Source organism: Stigmatopora argus, chromosome 18, assembly GCF_051989625.1.
Source record: "Stigmatopora argus isolate UIUO_Sarg chromosome 18, RoL_Sarg_1.0, whole genome shotgun sequence".
Classification (NCBI taxonomy): Eukaryota; Metazoa; Chordata; class Actinopteri; order Syngnathiformes; family Syngnathidae; genus Stigmatopora; species Stigmatopora argus.
The window spans coordinates 1,662,005-1,685,478 of NC_135404.1; the positions used below are offsets into that span (position 1 = coordinate 1,662,005).

Genomic DNA, 23,474 nt, shown 5'->3' on the forward strand with positions numbered 1-23,474 from the left:
CCAGGAATGCCCTATGTCACCGATTCTATTCATAACTTTTATGGACAGAATATTTTAGGGCAGCCATGGTGTTGGGGGGGTCCGGTTTGGTGGACTCATTATTGTGGACATTATGGTGGACTCAACAACAAACTAGATTGGTCCACAAACATAGATGCCCTGTACAAAAGGGGCCAGAGCCGCCTCTACCTACTGAGGAGTCTACATTCCTTTGGAGTGTCCAGGACACTGCTGAGGACTTTCTACTGGTGGCATCTAGAGGGGTTTTATGCAGTGCTCTGTTGGGGATGCGGGAGCACGGAGAGGGACAGGAACAGGCTGAATAAGCTGGTCAGGAGGGCCAGCTCTGTTCTGGGCTGTCCTCTGGACTCTGTGGAGGAAGTGGGAGAGCAGAGAATGCTGACCAGAATGATGTCCATCATGGACAGCACCTCCCACCCCCTGCATGAGTCTGTGGAGTCCCTCCGAAGCTCCTTTAGCAATAGACTGCGGCACCCTCATTGCAGGAAGGAGCGCTTCTGCAGATCCTTCCTCCCATCAGCTGTCAGGCTCTTTAACAAAAAATGGCTGTGTTAAGACCTACCGTCTGCATGCATGTACATTTATGTGTATGTATGTATATATGTGCTAAGCAACACGCTTATTTATTTATATATTTATTCATGTATTTATTTATTAACTTACTTATTACCTATCTATTTATGTCTAAAATGCCTTTCCTATTCCTGCATCCTCACCCTCTTGCTACTGTGACAACGAAATTTCCCGAATCCAATCCAATCCAATCCAATCCAATTGCATCCCTGCTTTTTACAGATGTGGTTCACTTGGCTTCATCAAGCCGTGATCTCCAACTCTCATTGGAACGCTTTGCAACCGAGTGTGAAGCGCTCAGCGTGAGAATCAGCACTTCCAAATCTGAGACCATGGTCCTCAATCAGAAAAAAGGTGGCATGCCTTCTCCGGGTCTAGGATGAGGAGTTGTAGTATCCGGGGGTCTTGTTCATGTGTCAGTGAAGAATGGAGCGAGAGATCGACAGGCTGATCGGTGCAGCGTCTGCAGTGATGCGGACTCTGCATCAGTCCGTCGTGGTGAAAAAGGTGCTGAGCCAAAAGGCGAGGCTCTCTATTTACCGGTTTACCTACATTCCCACCCTCAGCTGTGACCTTCCTCTGTAGGGTGTCCAGACTCTCCCTTAGAGATAAGGTGAGAAGCTCGGTCATCCAGGAAGGGCTCTGAGTAGAGCCGCTGCTCCAGATGAGTTGGCTTGGGCATCTGATTAGGAAGCCCCCTGGATACCTTCTTGGGGAGGTGTTCCGGGCACACCCCATCCCTTCCAGGCTTAAGCTGCAGCCCCCGCGACCTGACCTCAGATAAAGCGGAGGATGAGATGAGTGCTATACAGAGACACCTCGCTACTTCGACGGACCCCCATTAACCTCAATAATCGAGGTATTACTGCACATCCTTTAAGATGTGTTTTCCCTCCCATATTCAGTATCCTACATTTAAGCAGGTTGTTTTTCAAACATAAAACATGTTTATTTTAGTGCTGAATGAGGTTCATTCATTCATTTTCTGAACGACTTATCCCACAAGCAATGTTCCCTATAATTTTTCCTACGTCTGGGCATACAGACAACCTCCCTGAGCACACTGAGGTCCAGTGTGCACAACATCATAAGTTCTCGCTATGGGCACACACCAGTATCACACCTGCCAAAAGCAGGTGCATATCTACTACCCATAAATGATCTAGTAATAATAAACATCTTAATAAATGTCACGAGAATATGCACTAATCTGACTTAAATTTTACCTTAATTTTCACGTCTGTCCTTCTCATTCTCATTCAAATGACTGCTGAATGTGTCACTTGAGATAGTCGAAGCTTCCATTGATAATAACCAATCACATTTCAGCCATTATTTGTTGCCAGGGTAAGAAATCTGCCTCAAGGCCTTCACAATCAGTTCTGCAGGCTCTGCTGCATTAAACAAGCGTCGATAAGACAATTGCTTTAACCAATCAGAATTCGATTTGGTGACACCAAGGCCTTTTCGCAGGCGTAGGGATAAGTCATTGCCTTCTCGCAGGCGTAGGGATACGTCATCGCTTTCACCAACTATGATTGGCTAGTGATAGCGTGGACTAGCCAGAGCTACCAAACTGTATCTGGAGCGAGCTGCACAAGCAAATATATTGTTGTGATGATTTAATAGTGGTTTTGTCAACCCGCAATGGCTGAAGGAGGAGAAGAAATGGATTTGTTTGCAGATTTACTGTCAGGCCATTTTCAAGACGGACTTTAAAAAAAAAAAGCTGGACATCATTAAAAAAGGTCGGACAACTCCAAAGCAAGCAAGCCTGTCACAACCGGGAATGAATATTTTCAGCACTAAATCGAATAAAAACGTATCCCAGAAATACGACAGGACAGGCTCGACTTTCAGCATTAGCTTCGATGGCAATAGAAAAGGAGGAAAGAAAGGAGGATGGATATTGTGTACAGTTAAAAAGGATTTTAGGTGAGTAAAATATGGCTATACACACGCTCCCCTACTTACGAACATTCGAGTTGCGAACAACGGTACATACGAACATGTCTGCGAATATGGCATATGTCGAAAAATGTTCGGAGAGAGATGCTGTAAGTTTGTAAGTTAGATTTTGTATTGCGCGCCTTTTTCCGAGTAGTGCTTCTTTCCGCCGCTAATACCGACACTTGGCGCTGTGAGAGGGAGGAGGCTCCGCAATGGAGGAGGAGGAAGAAACGCCTGTCCCCATGAAGAAATTCGAGACGAAACTCATCGCACTCTTCGAGCAGCAAGACCCAAATATTGAATGTTGCAACTTCTTCCTATATTGAAATTACGGAGGAGGAAGTAACTTTTGAAGCCCATTCCAGCGACGACGAAGACCCTCTCATGATATAAAATCCTCCTCTTCCTCCCCCTCCTCCTCCATCATCTCCTTAAGCATCGAGTACATCTTCCAAAAGTAAGTTAAACTTCATTTTATTTATCTTATTACGTACATGTACATACTGTGTTACTTATACAAGCCTTAAAGATACTTATATAAACCTTCAATATACTTATATAGGCCTTAAACATAAATTATAATACAAAATATAGCACTGAAGCAACTTACAAACAAATTAACCTTACGAACAATCGCTCGGAACGTAACTTGTTCGTAAGTAGGGGAGCGTCTGTATTCCTAAATAATATTTCAATTGTATGAGGTTACTATTGATGATTTTTTGTGTCGCAGCTGTAGCTGCAGTAGAGGTTTTATAGCCATAAAATAGTTTTTGAGGGTTGGATTGATTCCGATAGCTGAAGGCGTCACTAGAAAATTCACGGACCGCCACTGTGCGTAACTAACGCAGACAATCAATGTTGTTAACATTTACTCTTGCTGCGGAAGTAAACACGTGACGTGAATCGCATGATATCATTGGTTGTCGTTTATCAGTGACAGGCTGCCACTCTCTAAGTTGCGTTGCAAAATGGCACAGAAAAATTGTAATGTGTTTATTTTGTTTACAATTCTGGTTGGATTTTGTGCGCTGCATGTTTGTTGTGTGCGTACAACACAAGAGGAGTGCACAATTGCACATGCGCGCACCTTAGAGGGAACATTGGTTGCAGGGAACAATTGAACATTTTTGTGAAAACTCCAGCCAGCTGGTCAGCACAGGCTTTGAGCACCTTCCCAGGTACTCAGTCGGGGCCAGCAGCCTTCCTGGTGTTCACAGACCGCATTACGAACACATACTTATACGGAGACATGAATACACAGGTGGATCTACTTATCATCATCAGTCAGCATTCTATCATTCAGAGATCCTCACTGAACTTGTGGAGTTAGTATGCTGCACTAAAAGTAAAGGGCATGAATAATATTGCACGCACCACGTGTCCCTTTTTTTAATCTCTAACCCTTGTATTAACTTCCTGAAACCCAAACTCTTGCAAGGCATGCATTTTTATTTTCTCTTTGACATTTCGGCTAATTGGGACCTGATGAGTGTAAAAACAAAGAATTATCTTTTTACATGATGTAGTTTCTGAGAAAAATGATGCCCATATCATAAGTGGATGCCAGGCCCTTATAGTCCAAAATTTAACATCGTAGTCTTGTGACAACCAAAAATGTGATGTCCACAAATGTGGACGCCAGGTCATAGGAGGTTAATAACCGTTTTCACAATTACAGTTTCTCCCCACTGAAGTTTAGTGTCATCCCTTTGTCTTGTACACATTACGTAAATTGCATAATGTTGAAGGGATTTGCATTTCAGAAAGCCGTCCAAAGTAATTTTTGGACATTGAGTCTTGACAAAACAGTGCAGCTCAGACTGCAAATAAATTATTAACAATTGTACCTGTGTTTTAGGGTGACTAAATAGCAGTCCATCATGATTGACACTGATAATGCAGGGGGAAGGACATCCATTTCTGCTAACTTTCTGGGCCAAGTAGTTGTTGGAGCCAAACAGATGTTCACCACTCAGAAACTCTGCATGATAATGAATGAGACTATCAATGTTATTTTAAATTATTCAAAGTTATGAGTCTAAGGAGAACCATCATACTAACCAATGAATTGTATTTTTGCATCAAATGGGCTAAGAGATTCCATGGAAGCGATCTTTCTCAAAAATAAAGAATGTGTCTCTTCAATATTAGTGTTGTTCCCCTCCTGAGCAGGCAAGTATTCCTTGATTTTGGACCTGACAGTGGAAAAAAAGAAAACTTCAGTCAAGTACATGTAGCAAAGTGTTTCTTTATCAACTTTTTTTCACAAATGCCAGCTGATCCCAGGTCACAAGGAGATGGACAACCATGCACACTCACGCCCATACCTAGAGGCAATTTAGAGTGTCCAATCAGCCTTCCATGCATGTTTTTGGAATGTGGGAGGAAACCGGAGCACCTGGAGGAAACCCATGCAGGCCTGGGGAGAACATGCAAACCCCACACAGGTGGACGTGACTTGGATTTGAACCCAGGACCCCAGAGCTGTGAGGCCGACACGCTAACCACTCGCCCCACCGGGCCGCCTATGTGAACATTGTGAAGAGAATTTGAGAATTTTGAAAGTGAAAAAAAAACTAATACTGACTCACGTGTGTGTGAGGTAAAAAGCAATCCGCATTTTGTGGGAGACTGGATTTATCAAATGCAATGAGCGGCTAGCCAGCCGACCAAGTTAAAGTCTATAAGTAAAAGTAAAATGAGACATATATATTGGAAATTTTATAGGAAAAAGATAAATCATTACAAGATCCCTTTAGACCAGGGGTCACCAAACTACGGCCCGCGGGCCGGATACGGCCCGCCGGCACATTTGGACCGGCCCTCTGAACAATACCAGAGACGCTATCGGATTTTTTTTCCTATTTGGCCTTGAAGACTGGGACGTTTTAATCTTGTGTTTGGTTCATTGCACCCCTGCTGAGCCCACAAATCATCCCAGTGAAGCGGGGCTTCGCATTGCTTCTTTGGTGACACGCGCGGGGAGAGTGTTTCCCTTTGATGCATGCGGGCACGTCCACCGTTGCATGCAAGAGCAGTGTTACCGAGACATCTGGACGATCGCAGGTGAGGGCGGAGCCCTGGAACCATCGCGGACTATTCAAGCATATAAAAATGGTGCAACCTGTTTGAGAACGGAATAATGGCGAAAAAGTTAGGTAAGAGAAAAATTGATTCAGAATGCAGGGTATTTAACCTGGAGTGGACAAACGATTATTTTTTTTGTTCAATGCAAAGAAAAGGCTGTTTGTCTCATTTGTCAAGAGACGGTGGCGGTATTCAAAGAATACAATCTTTGCCGACACTATGAATCCCGTCACAAAGACAAGTACAATAGATTGCAAGGCCAAATACGAGCAGACAAACTCTCAAAGCGAAAAAGTGGACTACTATCTCAGCAGAACCAGGCATCTGTTTGGGCCAGCTTTCGGGTTGCTAAATTGATAGCAAGCAGCGGTAAGCCTTTCACTGACAGAGAGTTTGTTAAGAAATGTATGGATACTGTTGCGGAGGAGGTGTGTCCCGAGAAGAAAGATGCATTTAATGCCATAAGTCTGTCGGTGAGTACAATGACCAGACGCGTTGAAGAAATCAGGAGTAATGTACAGACGCTCCCCTACTTACGAACATACGACTTACGAACAACGGTACATACGAACATGTCTGCAAATTGCGTTTATGTCGAAAAATGTTCGTAATTTCGATTTTGTATTTTTTTCCGAGTAGTGCTTCTTTCCGCCGCTAATACGCCTGGCGCTGTGAGGGCTCAGCTCACCCAGCATCTACCTTCTTCGTTGCAATGCGGAAGTGCGTGAACGTATCTCCAGTGCGCAAAGAACCTTTTTCATTTGTATCATTAAATATCCCGTGCATCCGTTATTGAATAAGGTTGGTAAAAAGCGAAAGGCTTCTATTGAGGGAGTTGCAAGGAAGAGGCAAGCCATTTCATTTGAAACGAGTGGCAATAATAACGAAGCTTGATGCACGTGAGAGTGGCGAGCGTTTCACGGGCATACAACTTGAATCGTTCGACCGTCAGTACCATTTATAAACAGAAAGATCGAGCAGCAGGACCCAAATATTGAACGTTGCACAAAGTTTGCAAATCAATTGAATGATGCCATTCAGTGCTACCGCATCATTTATGATGAAAAAAAGAAGAAAACTGCAATCGTCGTTAGATCGCTTCTTTCGGCCAGTTTCTAATACATAAATCTCTCTCTCTCTCTCTATACAGTACTGTACATATTCTCTCCATTTTATTAAATGTTTTTTTCAGTACAAACCAATGCGTGTTACTTATACAAGCCTTAAACATACAAATGCACTTATATAAACCTTCAATATACTTATATAGGCTTCAATATACTTATATAGGCTTCAATATACTTATATAGGCCTTAAACATAAATTATAATACAAAATATAGCACTGAATCAACTTACAAACAAATTCAACTTATGAACAATCGCTCGGAACCTAACTCGTTTGTAAGTAGGGGAGCGTCTGTATATGCCCAGCTGCAGCAGAAGACGAAAGAATTTGACTTTTTTTTCATTAGCACTGGATGAAAGCACGGACGTGCAAGACACAGCGCAACTGCTCATTTTTATTCGTGGAGTTAGCGCAAACTTTGAGATTTGCGAGGATCTGGCAGCCCTCCAAAGTCTCAAAGGGACTACAACGGGAGAGGATATTTTTGACAAAGTGTGCCAAACCATGGAGAAGTTGGACCTGGACTGGTCAAAGCTAGCTAGCATCACGACTGACGGGGCTCCTAGCATGGTGGCCAAAACTCGCGGTCTAATAATGGGACGCATGAACCGGGAGTTGGAAAAAAGGGGTCTCACCGCCCCGCTACGAGTCTACTGCCGAATTCACCACCAAGCACTGTGCTGCAAAATGTTGACGTGGGATTCTGTAATGACGGTTGTGGTGTCGTGCATAAACTTCAGAGCAAAGGGAGAAGATTGTGCATGGCACAACAGAAAGTTAATGTTCCATGGCTTTTTTTTTTCTATGAAGAACCCAGAGAGAGTTATTTAGTTATTATTTATTTCATAAATAGTGTTATTTATTTCCAGTTTTTTTCTGTGAAGAACTCAGAGAGGGTTATTTAGTTATTATTTATTTCATTAATAGTGTTATTATTTGTTTCCTGACTTTTTTTCTGTAAAGAACCTGGAAAGGGTTATTTGGTTATGTGTGGCTTTCTGGAAAACAATAAAAAATTTAAGCTCCTTTACGATCGTCACACTTTTTCTGTTACAAACTGACACCGGCCCCCCATCAGAGAAGGGAAAAGTTATGTGGCCCTCACAGGAAAAAGTTTGGGGACCCCTGCCTTAGACTATTGTAATCATCCCAAGCCAAAAACGCACCACCACTCTCTGCAGATGCCACCTTAGTTTACAAAATCTTCCAACACAATGCTCCTCCTCCACTGCAAGATTTTGTACGAAAAAACTCAAATACATCAACGATGGCTGGCTCTAGAGGTGACTGTGTAGTTCTCGTCAAAAAGAGAGCATTCAGCCAAAGCACCATCTCTGTCCGTGCAGCACTTACTTGGAACTCTCATCTTATTTTCTGAACCGCTTTTATCTTCACTAGGGTCGCGGGGGTGCTGGAGCCTACCCCAGCTGACTTCGGGCCAGAGGTGGTGGACAGCCTGAACTGGTGGCCAGCCGATCGCAGTGCACAAGGAGACAAACAACCATTGACGCTCGCACTCATACCTAGGGGCAATTTAGAGTGTCCAATCAGCCGACCATGCACGTCTTTGGAATGTGGAAGGAAACCGGAGTACCCGGAGAAAACCCACGCGAACATGCAAATTCTACATAGGTGGACCGACCTGAATTTGAACCCACTGTGAGGCCGACGCGCTAACCACTGACCCGCCGTGCTGCCCTACCTGGAACTCAATACCAATTAACATACATGAACTCCCACCTCTGAACCTCTTCGCCACACATTTTAAAACCTGGCTGTTAGACAAAAAAACTGCGATCACAACGCTATCTAAAACTGTGCTACGTGTGTGTGTGTGTGTGTGTGTCTTGTATGTGTCATCGTTTATCTTCAACCTACACAAGGGACGAAAGATGGAAATTAGCCCAATCTTACATGTTTACATATATATGTTCATTAACATGAATACAAATATGTGCATTAATATGTGCTGTCCCTTATTAAATAAATCAAACTGAAGCTCAATCAACTAAGTAAGAGTAATTTTACTGCATTACCATATTACGGCATAAAAGTACTGTTTCTTCTTGAGACCTTCTCAGATGATCAGTTAACAAAACAATTAAACTCCTAAATTCTCGCCAAAACTAATGAAGCAATTTGACAGCGGCAGTAATCTCCCCTTCTTTAAAATGAGTCTCATCGTGGTCTTCTTGTGCAACAATGCATAATAACTTTCCTTCTAAACCATCATGTTTTTTGTGTCGGAATCAGAATGTTGAGCTCTTTTTATGATCAATTCTCATCAATCATGAATGTTAAAATAGTGGTGAATGACAGATAAAAAGGTTAAAAGATGAGAAAATGGGAAGATTGATGAAAATCATGGAGGGCATTGTGGTTGTACCACTAAACAGAGTAAATGGAACACTCACAGTGAGAGCTGCATTTTCAGTCCCTTGGACAGATGTTGAAGGACGGACAGCTCTGCGATCCGGTGGACAGATGAAGGCCCATTTGCAGCAGCAGTGAGTTGGAGCAGGCCATTCAAATAATCCTCCTTCAGCTACAGAGCACAGAGAAGATCCAAAGTTTTTTAAAGCATCACTTGTGCACCGTTATTGACAATCCGTCATTGTTTGAGCCGTTGTTGATTCTCGGAGAATAACTCGCGCTGAATACTGTTATAAATTTATTAACTTACAAGTCTCTGGCTCATTGGTTTCCGCGCCCACTGATCAAAGTGTATTGTTGCTCGGTTTGCACAGCCAACAAATTATTTTTTTGTGAATTGTATTTAATATGCTAATTAGACTTAACTATACTAGAAAGTGGTAATGTTGGACATTTGGATTAAAAGGCTACTATTTGAAATGCTTTCTGTTCAGGTTTAATGAGCGGACTGTTCCAATTAGATGCTATTCTATGGGGTATTGCAAATGTTTTATAAATGAGTAAATGTTTCTAAGGAACAGTTTAGCCACAAATATTAAGCCATTTTTTTCTTTTTAGATCATGTTTGCCACACTTTTCAAGTTAATAGTCTATAATGACAGGTTTCCAAGTATTAAAGTTGTTTTGTTTGAATTTTTTTCACAACTCTCATTAGTGTTGAAAGCGACCTCCTTTTGATATATTTTTTCTTTTTATTTTGGAACTTTACCAGAACTTTACCTGTGTTCATTTTGATTTTGTCAACACTTCTACATTTATTTTTAATTTGCATATGGAGGAAAGCACCCATGCTGTTTATTGCAGTACACAGAAAAAATAGCATCTTCAACACTATACAATAATGGGAGGACAGTTTTGATTTGTGTATGATTAGTTAATTTGTTCAATTACTTCAGTAGAAAAGAAAAAAACAAAAATAGCCTAACAAGGAAGTAATGATGAAAACATAATACCAGTTAGTATTCCAAATTGTGACTAGGTCTTTCGATTTTCACAAAATATAATGGTGCAATAAGTAAGATAATTTTGATTTTCTGTTTAATGGTGTATTAATAAAATTCAAATTTATAAACACACTAATTTTATTAAAGTGACCAAACATTATTTGTCAAAATTTTAAATGTTATGTACTTTGTTAGCAATACAAAAGGCGAATGGATGTATGAATGTAATTTGTTATTGTGTTATCAATATGGTCAAAAGGACATGCAGGTCACTGGTTTTTCTGTATAATAATGACTTGCTGCATTACATGTAATAGGAATTTGAAGACATTTGCTGTTTGGGGCTCTCCAGGTGGTAAGAGTTTGAATTGGATGAATTGGCTGACCAAATTAGGATGAATTTCCTATGCTTTGAGCTTACTTTCCTCTGGTTTGTTTGTACAGTACGGAAAGCCACTCACTGCAGGTTTAGGTGGAAGTGGGTTGAGATTGTCACGCACGGCATGAGCGGTTGAGGTATCACGTCTCCTGGTAAAACAATCGGGAACATGTCTCCCGCCCAGGCTACCACCATCCTGGCTCAAAATGCCTTCCCCCATTTGTTTAAGAGAGGGTGGTAAGGAGCCAATTGGGGTGTCAGTGCAGGCCTTCTGATGGGTTGAAAAATCACTACAGCCACCCCCTCTCTGCCAGTGAATATAATCAGATCCCTTTGAAATTTTGTCCTTCACGGTCTCACTATACTGTGCTCAGACGTCAGATGCGATTGGGAAGGGCGTCGGATGTCCTTCACTGTACTGCTTTAAACATGCTGAGATGTTCAATAAAGTGGGTCTTTGTTCCTGTCTCACTGCTGTCCAAGCGTGCACTCTGTTCGAAATTCAATAATTGGAAACGGGAAACGGGAGCCGAAGGCGAAGGCGTTGAAGGCTGGCTGCTCAGGCGGACACCATATTGCGAAATCAACGGCTGTAAAAGAGGTAAGAGTTCTTTCCATTTGATTGGCAATAGGGTGTGTGTGTGAGTGGCTGGCGCTGATGCCGTGGTTCTAAAACTTCTCAGGCTAAAGGATCTGTGTTGTAAAAAGATAGGAGACAAGACCCCAGTCGCACAAAGACCGTGTTTTGTGTAAAAAAGGACTTGAGTCAAAGCTGTTAAATAGCTGATTGGAATGTGTTTTTGATTGACTGGCCACCGAGATATCTCATCTCATTTTCTGAAGCGTTTAAATCCTCACTAGGGTCGCAGGGGGTGCTGGAGCCTACCCCAGCAGACTTCGGGCCAGAAGCGGGGGACACCCTGAATCGGTGGCCAGCCGATCGCGGGGCACAACGAGACAAACAACCATTCACGCTCACACCCATACCTAGGGGAAATTCAGACTCCAATCAGCCTACCATGCACGTCTTTCGAATGTGGGTGGAAACTGGACATGGCCCTGGAGAACATGCAAACTCCACAGAAGTGGACTGACCTGGATTTGAACCCAGGTCCCCCACTGTGAGGCCGACGCGCTAAGCACTCCTCCGCCGGGCCGCCCCACCGAGATATAATCGATCAGATATCAAGGTGGAAAAGATTTGGGAATTTGGAGTCAATTTTTATTCAATATTCCAGGAGCCCTTTTTGGGGATGGCAGCGACAAATTAAGGCAGAACTTTTTTATCAAATGAAATTTCAATGAAAATGCAGCGGCAAAGTTCAAATTTGAAACTCAAGGCGCGGACGAACAAATGAGCTGCTGTGCGAATTGGGGATTTTGGTACCACTGAGAGAAAACAAAATGTTTAGAAAAGCTTTCCTGGGTAGGGTGCTATATTGAGTCATGGGAAGTCTCAACAAGGTGAATCGTGGTCTGTGTGCAGGGCCACCATACAAATTTTGGGTTAATTTTTTTTCTGAACCCAAAACTTTTTTGAAGGGATTGTTTGACCTGTGCTCCACATAAATCAATACTGTATTGGCCTGAATATAAGATGGCCCTGATTATAAGATGACCCCCTCTTTTTCAAGACTCAAGTTTGAAAAAAGAATTTTTGAACAACAAATTAAATGTTTATACAGAAAATAATTACAGTACAATATATTGTTTATAAGTAAGCTCTGAAAGTATTAGACAGAAAACCAGAAAATTACCATCACTGTCAGATATTGAAAAAATACAAACGCCAGAAATTGGACAATACTATTGTTAAATATGCTGATGCCATGTTGCTTTAGAAAATGTTCCATCACAAAGCTTCTCCTACACTGGAAGAATAAAAAAAAATCCAACAGATCAACAAGAGCTGGTTCTTGAGGAGACTGTGTAGTTAGTTCCCTTCAGAAAGAGTGCATTTAGTCAAACCACCTTCTCTGCTCCTGCCTCATATACCTGAAACTCAATACCATACGTGAACTCCAATCTCTGAACCTCTTTGCCAATCATCTTAAAGCCTGGCTGCTAGATGAATAACATTGTGATCACAATTTTTATTTATTTTTGTTTTCAAGATGGCGCCGCTAGGCGGTAGCCAGTGGCCGTAGCTCTTATTAATTATTTGTGTTTTACCGCCTTTCTATCTTTTTTTTTATTACACTTTAATATTTCTTAACACATTCCTTCTTACTTTACTATACTTTTTACTTTAATGTTTTTACAACATTATTTGTTCTATTAGCTTGAGATCTTTCTGCTAGTTCTTTTTTGGAACCAATCAGCCATGCCTCCGCTGTCACACACATGGGATTAGCTATGAACAATACGCAGCAGAAAGAACAACACCTCGATGCCGCTGGAAATCCAGAGCTGGACAAAAGTGGTGGGAGAAGAAGCGACGCTTCAGACCAATCATTCCATTTATTATTATGGGGAAACTGAGATCCCTCCCCAATAAGATGGAAGAGCTGTAGGCGCTTACCAGGCCGGAAACGGAGTATCAGGAGTGTTGTACTCTGTTACTGTTGAATCTTCATCTCCAGACTACTGAGGAACTGTGCGGATAAACTTGGAAGAGTGACTCTACATATTTTCAACCTTGGTCTCAGTCTGCAGAAGGTCCCCACCTTGACTTCCTGTGTGTGGTTCCAAACTTATCTAACTCTACAATGTCTTTCTCTTGTGTCTGTCTCCGTTCTTGCTACTGCAATCAAGATGGCGCCGCTCAAATGGCAGCCGGGAGCGGTATCTCAGTCCGCTCTTGCTCCTTTTGTGTTTTTGCTCCTTTCTATCTTTTTTTAATTGCAATTTAATATTTCTTAATGCTTTCCCATATACTTTGCTTTATTGTTTTGCGACATTTGCGACTCGATCCCACCTGTCAGTGGCTTGGTTTCTTTGTGCTAGTCCTAGACATCTTTGGAGCCGTTCAGCTGTGCCTCCGCTATCGTGCACGCAGGATCAGCTGTGAGCAGTGGGCGATAGTTCCGGGAGAAGAGGCGACGCTACAGACCGAGCATGCCATCATTGTTATGGGAGCGTGAGAACTCTCCCCGGTCAGTTGGAGGAGCTGTCGGTGCTTGGTGGGCTGCAACGACAGAGTTGTGCGCTAGTGTGCTTTGGAGCCCCCCACCGGCCTCTCCGCTGCTTCTGATCAGGTGATAGGAAAGCTTAGTAGGAGGTTCTAGGCAAGGAAGATGATCACCTCCAGACTACTGAGGGAAAGAGTGATTCTGCATATTTAACTTCAGTCTCAGTCTGAAGAAGGTCCGCAACTTGTGGACTTCCTGTGTGTGGCTCCAGTTATTTCCCTACGGGAAAATAGTAGAGTCGTGGGCTGCTTGCCATAGTTGTCCTATCGACGGATTTATTTTATTTTATCGTGATAACAATTTTAGTATTGGTCCATCTATAAAGCGCACTGGATTATAAGGCGCCCTGTCTATTTTGGAAAAATATTTCAGACTTTTATGTGCGCCTTATAGTCGTGAAAATACAGTAATTAACAGACTAGCTAGCCATAGGAAAAAAACTCCATATTTTGAAGTTCCTTTTAAACAGAAAGACACCCACCAATATTTAAATTAACACTCTAACGCTCTAAACAGGAGTTAGATATTGATAAGTTGTCGCTTTAGCAACAAAGCCTTGCTGGTTTGTGAGAAACGACCCTGAGAACCTCAATCTGTGTCTGTTGTGTCTTCGACTGTCTTCCAAAAACCCTCCAGAACAGAAAAAAAGAACGCTGTGTTGTAGATACGAGGTCAAAAGAGAACAACGCCTTCTTATGACATCCTTTACGCAGTGTTCCACTCGTTTTATTTTTTGAACAGTAGAGCATTAATTTCCGTCTCTTTTGAGTGGGGAATAGTGGAGTGAGTGGAGTATATTTTTTTCGACTAACAACCAATAGGCCACATAAAGTGCCTCTAATACTGTCGTGGGCCATGGTCTAAAAATATTATTTCAATGTATTTACATAACATTTAATTGTTTTGTTGGCTGCAAATTGTGTGTCGGCTTACCAGGCATTGCCTGGTACGCCCAATGGCCAAAGGTGTCAAGGACTGATTCGTCAGATTTGAAAATGTTACAAGTGAGAAGCGAGCCAATGACATTGCAGGTCTTATCATTCAATTTTTGGTGGAAAATGAATGTCTGGGTAAAGTTGTGGTACAGTGTTATGTCGGTGCAGCGGTCATGTCTTATGGATTAAATGGGGTGCAGGCTAAAGTTAAGGAGAGAGCACCATTAGGTTTATTCGTACACTGCTATGCAAATTGGCTCAATTTAGTACTGACTCAGGGGCCAACTAGAAATTCAAGTTACGAAATACAACCCCCCCTCAAAAATCAAACATCCCCTGAAGCATAAATACAGTTCCTGTATCCTTGTTGTTAATTTGTGTGTTTACATGCATGTGTTTGTATGTTTTGTTAGTTGCCAAATGTTTGCCTCGACCCCCTCACTTGCCCTTCAACAACAATAGAAAAAGTTTTTGCCCATGTTTGTTATTCATTTTTATAAACAATTTCCTTATCTTTTTTTTGTTTACCTATTTTTTGTGTTTCTCACATCTTTCATACAACATTTGTACACTGATAATTTTTAAGTGTTTAGTTGGTAGTACCGGGTGACCCAAAAAGATGCGTACCCATATTTTATTCGATAAAAATGTATATAGAGGACTGTGGAATGAATGAGAGAATTTACATGTAAAATGCATCTCTACGAACAAACCTACTAGTTACAAAACCACTTCTGGAACTTATTAATTTTGTAAGTAAAGTTATTACTGTATATGCATATACAGCCTGTATATTAGGGGGAGGCGGCACAGTGGAGCGAGTGGTTAGCACGTCGGCCTCACAGCTCTGTGTTCCTGGGTTCAAATCCAGGTCACGTCCACCTGTGTGGAGTTTGCATGTTCTCCCCGGGCCTGCGTGGGTTTCCTCCGGGTACTCCGGTTTCCTCCCACATTCCACAAACATGCATAAGAAAGTTCAGTTAAAGAAGGAACGCGGTGTGCAGTACTCTCTCTAGCTTGCATCATTATCAGCAAAACAACCGATAACCACAGCGTCAGCGGCTCCCAGCTGGCTGTGGGGCTGAGTCATCATGAAGATACACCCCAATCCTCCTCCCCAATATAAAGGTTCTGTCTTCCAACACTCGGGACCCTCAATGAGATAGAAGCTATTGTTTGTATCACATTGACGGTCACATAACGCTATGTTTATTAAACTCGACGAGTTGTTGACACATTTCTGCCTCTGTTTCCATTATTTACCTCTTGGACTATTTGGACGAACACGCGAGTGAACCATCAACGGACTTTCACTCAACATTTGGTGATCCGCTGAAAGGCGGAAGTGACATCCTTTCCATACGCACTGAGCTCTTAGGTGAAATCGTGGCGCCACAATTGATAAGGTAAAATGAGATTAAATTTTTTAAATTTGATTTTGCTCTGAGCTTTGGTGGCTGTGGTAAGGTTCACTGTAAATTTATAAATTTATAAGGAGGCTTTGAAATGAAATGTCAGTTTGGAGTCAGATGTTAAAATAGTAAATCTGTCGAAATACCGTTTAGAACGGCGTGGCCTAAGACAGCGATATAATAAGGGAAATACCGTTTGGAACGGCGCGGCCAAGGGCAGAGCTATGATAAGGAAAGTACCGTTTAGACCTGCCGATGAAATAGCAGCGGTGTTGGCTTCAGGTGAGAATGTAGCAATAGAAGACATGCAGGTATTGTTTGACCGCCTGGTAGAAAAGAGCAACCATAATCCAGATTTTCCGCAAGCTCTCAGACACATTGAAGAATTCAAGATAAACCTTGCGCAACATATTGAAATTGCAACATTTGAAAGAAATGAAATGCTGCAAAAATGGAGTCGTTCGAAAACCAGATTCGAGGCAAGTTAGAAAAACAATTTTCTGAAGAAGTTGAGCAGGAAACAGACTGGAAAATGAAAGACCCGGCACATCATTGGATATGGCCGATGCATTGGCAAAGGCACTGAAAAGTGTGTTGGCGTTTGCCTCGCCGGAAGGCAGTGTTCAATGTTCACTTCTGTCCGACTTGTCATTTTCTCAGACGACTGACGAGAATCCAGTGGACTTCATTGAACGTGCTCAGACTGAATTTGCCCGTCAAACTAGGAACCAGCCCACTGACACGCCGCAGTATTCTCAATTCTTTCGTTCCTCCGTTTTGCGTGGAGTACACAAAACCATAGGTCAGGCACTGGAGAAAAATCCAGACCTCGCATGAATGTTGGCTGAGTCATTTGAAGTTTTATCTTCAAAAACATGGCAAACAGAATGACGCAAAAAATGAAAAAATGAGACCCAATTGATTATGTTGCAAATACGAGGATTTCAAAAGCCAAAGAATAATGATGTAGCTTCTCCCGAGTCTGTTATGGCGGCTGAGGGTAGCATGCAGCAGTCTGGGAATGTCATGGTACAGGGTCCGCCCAGAATGCAACAAGGCAGTTGGCAACCAACCAACAGAGAGAGAGGAGCCTGCTACACCTGTGGGATAATGGGCCTTCTTCTGGGCGGTGTTGATCACTCTCTGCATGGCTCTGCTGCCGTGCTTCCATCGTACCACACTGTAATGCAATATGCTCTCCACAATGGCTCTATAGAAGGTTACCAGAAGCTTAGTGTCCAAGTTGTTCCTCTTGAGTACCCTCAGGAAATGGAGTCGCTTCTGGGCCTTCCTCACCACTGCCGTGGTGTTGGTAGACCAGGAAAGCTTGTCAGTGACGTGGATACCAAGGAATTTGAAGGACTGGACCCTGTCTACGCATACTCCATTTATGAGGAGTGGGGCCAGATCTGTGTTGCGTTTGCTAAAGTCCAGGATAATTTCTTTAGTTTTCGTGGCGTTTAGTGTGAGATTGTTCACCAAATACCACGAAGACAGTTTGTTGACCTCATCTCTGTAGACAGACTCATCCCCCTGAGATGAGCGTGTGCGGTCGATTGGTCGCCGGTCTTTTGGTCACCGGTCTTTTGGTCGCGGTCTTTAGGTCGCCCGGAAGTTTGGTCGTCGTCTTTTGGGTCGCCGGTCTTTTTTGTCGCCGGTCTTTTTTGTCGCCGGTCTTTTGGTCGCCTGATCGGCTACTGCCATCTACTGTCAATTTATTAAATAACAGATGGTGTTTTTATTGAAGCAGTCCAATGAACCTTCATTCTCTCTGGGAGATCTTGCAATGTTGAAATACTTTAGATTAGATGGTCATTTTATCAAACAAATAAAAGTATTGGTATACTTTTAGTTAGACAGTATTTAGATCGTTTCAACAGTATTTAGACCCTAAATACTGTTGAAACGATCCAAATACTGTTGAAACGATCTAAATATCTAATATCAAAATATCAATAAGAGCACTCATTTAACACATCGGCTGCTGCCATTGACTGTCATAGGCGTCCAATGAACCTTCATTCTCTCTGGGAGAACTTGCAATGTTGAAATACTTTAGATTAGATGGTCATTTTTTATCAAACATCAAAATATCAATAAGAGCACTCATTTAACACATCGGCTGCTGCCATTGACTGACATAGGCGTCCAATGAACCTTCATTCTCTCTGGGAGAACTTGCAATTTTGAAATAGTTTAGATTAGATGGTCATTTTTATCAAACATCAAAATAGCAATAAGAGCACTAATTTAACACATCGGCTGCTGCCATTGACTGTCATAGGCGTCCAATGAACCTTCATTCTCTCTGGGAGAACTTGCAATGTTGAAATACTTTAGATTAGATGGTCATTTTTATCAAACATCAAAATATCAATAAGAGCACTCATTTAGCACATCGGCTGCTGCCATTGACTGACATAGGCGTCCAATGAACCTTCATTCTCTCTGGGAGAACTTGCAATGTTGAAATAGTTTAGATTAGATGGTCATTTTTATCAAACATCAAAATATCAATAAGAGCACTCATTTAACACATCGGCTGCTGCCATTGACTGTCATAGGCGTCCAATGAACCTTCATTCTCTCTGGGAGAACTTGCAATGTTGAAATACTTTAGATTAGATGGTCATTTTTATCAAACATCAAAATATCAATAAGCACTCATTTAAAACATTGGCTGCTGCCATTGACTGACATAGGCATCCAATGAACCTTCATTCTCTCTGGGAGAATCTCTCTTAAGGTAGAAAAATGGTTAAAAATGCCCAGAAAAGTGTTCCAAAAGCGGAGTAATAGTTTTTAAAACAGCATTTAATGATTAAATACAAATACTGGAGCTTTTCAGACATTAATTGGGGGTGATTTTCCCGGGGGAAAGACAGCTATAAACCTCGGTGCGACCAAATGCGACGACCATTTGCGAAAGGGCCTAAATTTCACTAAAACGGGGTAAAATACGCACTTATTGATGAAATACAAATGCCGGAGCTTATCAGACATGACTACCAGGCTCTGGGGATGATTTTCCCGGGGGAAAGATAGCGATAAACGTCGGCGCGACCAAATGCGACGATATGCGACCATTCGCAAAAGTGCCAAAAATGCACTAAAATGCGGTAAAGTCAGCACTTGGTGATGAAATACAAATACTGGAGCTAAAATGACAGTCGATGGCAGCAGCTGATGTGTTAAATGAGTGCTCTTATTTCTCCCAGAGAGTATGAAGGTTCATTGGACGCCTATGACAGTCGATGGCAGCAGCCGATGTGTTAAATGAGTGCTCTTATTGATATTTTGACATTAGATATTTAGATCGTTTCAACAGTATTTAGAGTCTAAATACTGTTGAAAAGATCTAAATACTGTCTAACTAAAAGTATACTAATACTTTTATTTGTTTGATAAAATGACCATCTAATCTAAAGTATTTCAACATTGCAAGATCTCCCAGAGAGAATAAAGGTTCATTGGACTGCTTCAATAAAAACACCATCTGCTATTTAATAAATTGACAGTAGATGGCAGTAGCCGATCAGGCGACCAAAAGACCGGCGACAAAAAAGACCGTGTACCGAGATGAGTCCGACCACAGTGGTGTCATCGGCAAATTTGATGGAGTTAGAGTGGTGGGTCGGGGTCAGGGAGTATAGAAGAGGACTCAGTACACAACCTTGAGGGGAGCCAGTGCTCAGTGTAATGGAGGAAGAAAGGTGGGGACCAAGTCTAACAGTTTGTGGTCGGTTGGTTAAGAAGTACTTAATCAAGCAGCAGCTGGAAGACAATAGTCCAAGGTGGGAGAGTTTGTTAGCCAGAATGTCCGGTATTATACTGTTGAAGGCTGAGCTTTAGTCAATGAAAAGCATCCTCACATAGTTCCCCTGGTGCTCCAGGTGGCTCAGTGCTGTGTGTAGGGCTACGGCGATGGCGCCCTCAGTGGACCTGTTTGCTCTATAGGCAAACTGGTGAGGGTCAGCTGAGGGAGGGATTGTATCCCTGATGTGGCAGGCGACCAACTTTTCAAAGCACTTCATGATCACAGGCGTAAGTGCAACAGGCCTGTAATCATTCAGGCTGTCAATGGTTGGCTTTTTAGGGACAGGGATAATGGTGGTAGATTTCAGGCAGGAGGGGATGATGGATTGTTGCAGGGAACAATTGAAAATCTTTGTAAAAACCCCAGTCAGCTGGTCAGCACAGGCTTTGAGCACCTTTCCCGGTGCTCCGTCAGGGCCAGCAGCTTTCCAGGTGTTCACAGTCCGCAGTATCTGTCTCACTTCATGTTCCTGAAGCTTCAGTGTACTGCTGCAAGGTGGTGGATGTGTTGAGACTGAATCCGATTTGTCAGCCTCAAAGCGGGCAAGGAAGCGATTCAGTTCCTCTGCTAGTGAGACACATCATTATTGTCATTGTAATTGGTAATGTGTCATAATCCCTGCTACATCTTCTTTGGGTTATTTTCTGTGAAGTGCTCCTCAACTTTCCTTGTATATGCTGCCTTGGCCTTTTTAATGCATCTCTTCAGGTCTGCTCTGGCAGCGCTGTATTGTAACTTATCCCCTGACCTGAAGGCGTTGTTACGGCATTTAATGAGTGCCAGTGTATCACTGGTCATCCAGGGTTTTTGGTAAGGAAAAACCCGGATATGTTTATTAACAGTGACAATGTCTGTACAGTTTTTGGTGTAAGAAAGTACAGTGTCGGTGTAGTCCTGGAGGTTGTGGTGTTCAAAAAGTTCCCAAATGGTGCGGGGAAAACAGTCCTGCTGTTGAGAAAGGGTGTCTTCAGGCCATGTTTTTATTGTCTTTATTTGTGGTCTTGTTAGCCTCCGGAGTGGGGTGTATGAGGGGGTGGGGGACAGGCAGAAATGGTCGGATCCAGCAAGGTGAGGGAGGGGTGTGGCTCTATAAGCATGTTTGATGTTAGAATACATATGGTCTAGAGTTTTATCTCCTCTGGTGTGTCACTTCACGTCCTGGATAAACTTAGGCAGAACAGTCTTTAAACATGCTTTGTTGAAGTCACCGGCAACAATAAGGATTCCATCGGGGTGGTCAAGCTGCTGTTTGTTTACAGTCGCAAGCAGGAGGCTAGGTGCCATGCTAACGTTAGCATCCTGTGGGATTTAAACAGCCATTGCAATGACTATCGTTAGCTTCGGAGAGCACCGGGAAACTCGCTGATGGAAATTCTTCCGAAAATGACGTTTGTAAATGACGTGGAAAGGAGTCTGACTTTACGAACAATCACCCACGCGGTGGGTTTAGGGCACATCATGTAAAAACAACGATTCATTGGTCAAGCTGCTGTTTGTTTACAGTCGCAAGCAGGAGGCTAGGTGCCGTGCAAACGTTAGCATCCGGTGAGATCTAAACAGCCATTACAATAACTACTGTTAGCTCCCTAGGTAGATAGAAGGACCTGCACAGAACTGCCAAGAGCTCTAAATCAGTGAGTGTTAATGATCCAAATCCAATCATTGTGTATGTACACACAATAAACCCCCCCCCCCCCCCCCCTCGCTCTTTACGTAGTCTGTGGTTCGGTCCTGCCGGTATAGCGTGCGGCTCGCTAACGAGACCGCAGCATCGGGGATTCGCGGATGTAGCCACGTTTCCGTGAAAGGAATAACCTTGCAGTTCCTGAGAAAGCTGTTGGTAGCAAGCTGAAGTTCCAAATCGTCCATTTTGTGGGTGATGGATCTGGCTTTGGTCAAGAAGATACTCGGAAGCGGTGCTCTGTGCGGTTGTTTAATTAAATAACGATAAGACTGAGAAAACAAAACACCAAACTGGGGAGCAAAGAACCGCTGCACCCCTGCACGCCACCATCTTGGAAACCCAATTTTTGGCAACGCCCTCAATACTGGACTAACAGGGGGAGGAAACGAAGCCAGGATGGGGGACGGGGCCGTGGCGAGCAATGCCAGCTAACGCCTCCTCAAGGCCCACCCATGACTCTTCCTCCTGCTTCTCATAATGGCGTCCACTGGTGGCCAACCATGGCAGCCACCTAATGAACAATTTTTACCTCCCTCTGCTGGACACTATGTGCAGTAAACCCCTCCCCAGGGTCAGTACTCACAACAATTACGATGCCCTGAATACTGTAACTATGGGCTGCAGGATCCTGTACTCAGTTTGCCACTAGAGGGAACTGTTTTGCCATTGATGGCCGACACCGGAGCAAGATATTCCACGGTAACAACCCTGCCAACCGGATGTTCCCTTTCAACTGATGGAGTACAACTACTAGGATTTATGGGTGAAGAGGTCATACTGCCCTTAACTTCCCCGGTAGCCACTAAGTGTTACTAACAGACTCTCACTCATTCCTTCATCTATGCTCTGAAGTGCCCTGTTTACTTGATGGTCTGGGACCTTCTTATCAAGATGTGTCCTGTCATCAAATGCAGCCCGGATGGATTATTTCTGCACTTTCCAGATGCACACTCGTTCTTTTGCAGTCCCTATTATCGTCCTGAGTTCCAACTTCCACAACTTCTCCAAGACTCTCCTGCAAGGCACCAACAAGCAACTGCTCCAATCTCTGCTGACATCTCCTGGGCTTGCATTGACACCGACTCCGATGGCTAGAAACAAGCCGACCACTGCTGGACTTTGTGGCTGCCGTGGATATGATACCTACGTACCTATGACTTGGTTTATGACTGCTTGCATTGCACGCTCTACTATAATAGGCAAGGTAAGGAGGTCTATACGGATTCGTTCCAAACAATTGAAGGACACACTTGGCAAATACATCGTGGCCATTTATTTATTGGGAAGCCCGGAGTGGCTTTCAATGCACATTTGTTTGATGAACAATTAAAATTAAAAGGATGGCCTACTATTAAAAATGAACATTATGTATAACCCGCCGGATCCCACCATGTCACCATCTCATCCACATGTTTCCATGATGATATCTCCTTCTCACTCAGGTAAAGCCCTTTGTACGAGAATGCATGATGTCTAAGGATTGGAAGCCTACCATAACTTAATCCTTGTTTTATTCTCCATCTCATCATGCTTATTGGGTCCAATCTGAAAAAGTCAAACCATGCTCCGTTTTGGAGTATCGACTGTTGGACAGACACCATGGTCGCGAAACAATGGACAGCGACATGGCCCCAATGGTTTCCGCTGACCTGCTGGACACAATTTGTTCCGTTAATCCTACAGACGTGGGCTTGTGTAACGTTGCCCCCGTCACTTTTCACATGACCTCCGATCCCGTATATGTGCCTCAACGTGCGTGGTCGATTGGTCGCCGGTCTTTTGGTCGCGGTCTTTTGGTCGCGGTCTTTTGGTCGCCCCGACCGCGACAACGGGCGACCAAAAGACTGGCGACAAAACAAGGTAAAACAACACGATCTACGCATCAATAAAAGCCAACAATGGCCATGAGCAGTTTCACTGAGCCGACGTGTGAGTGTATAAGAGTTTGTATGTACATGCGTTGTCCCTTTAAGAAGC

General features: G+C 43.1%; 1 protein-coding gene across 2 annotated transcripts in view; it reads right to left on the minus strand.

The window, feature by feature from the left end:
• Positions 1-23,474, minus strand: part of myo15b (myosin XVB) — a 184,074-nt gene that overhangs the window by 15,879 nt on the left and 144,721 nt on the right. The window contains exons 38-40 of one of the 2 annotated variants that reach the window (XM_077625197.1): positions 9,177-9,307; positions 4,609-4,742; positions 4,395-4,528 (exon numbers count right to left, since the gene is read on the minus strand). In XM_077625197.1, the coding sequence (XP_077481323.1) occupies positions 4,395-4,528; positions 4,609-4,742; positions 9,177-9,307 (399 nt within the window). The remainder of the gene's footprint in view (positions 1-4,394; positions 4,529-4,608; positions 4,743-9,176; positions 9,308-23,474) is intronic. The other variant, XM_077625198.1, reaches the window with a different exon arrangement.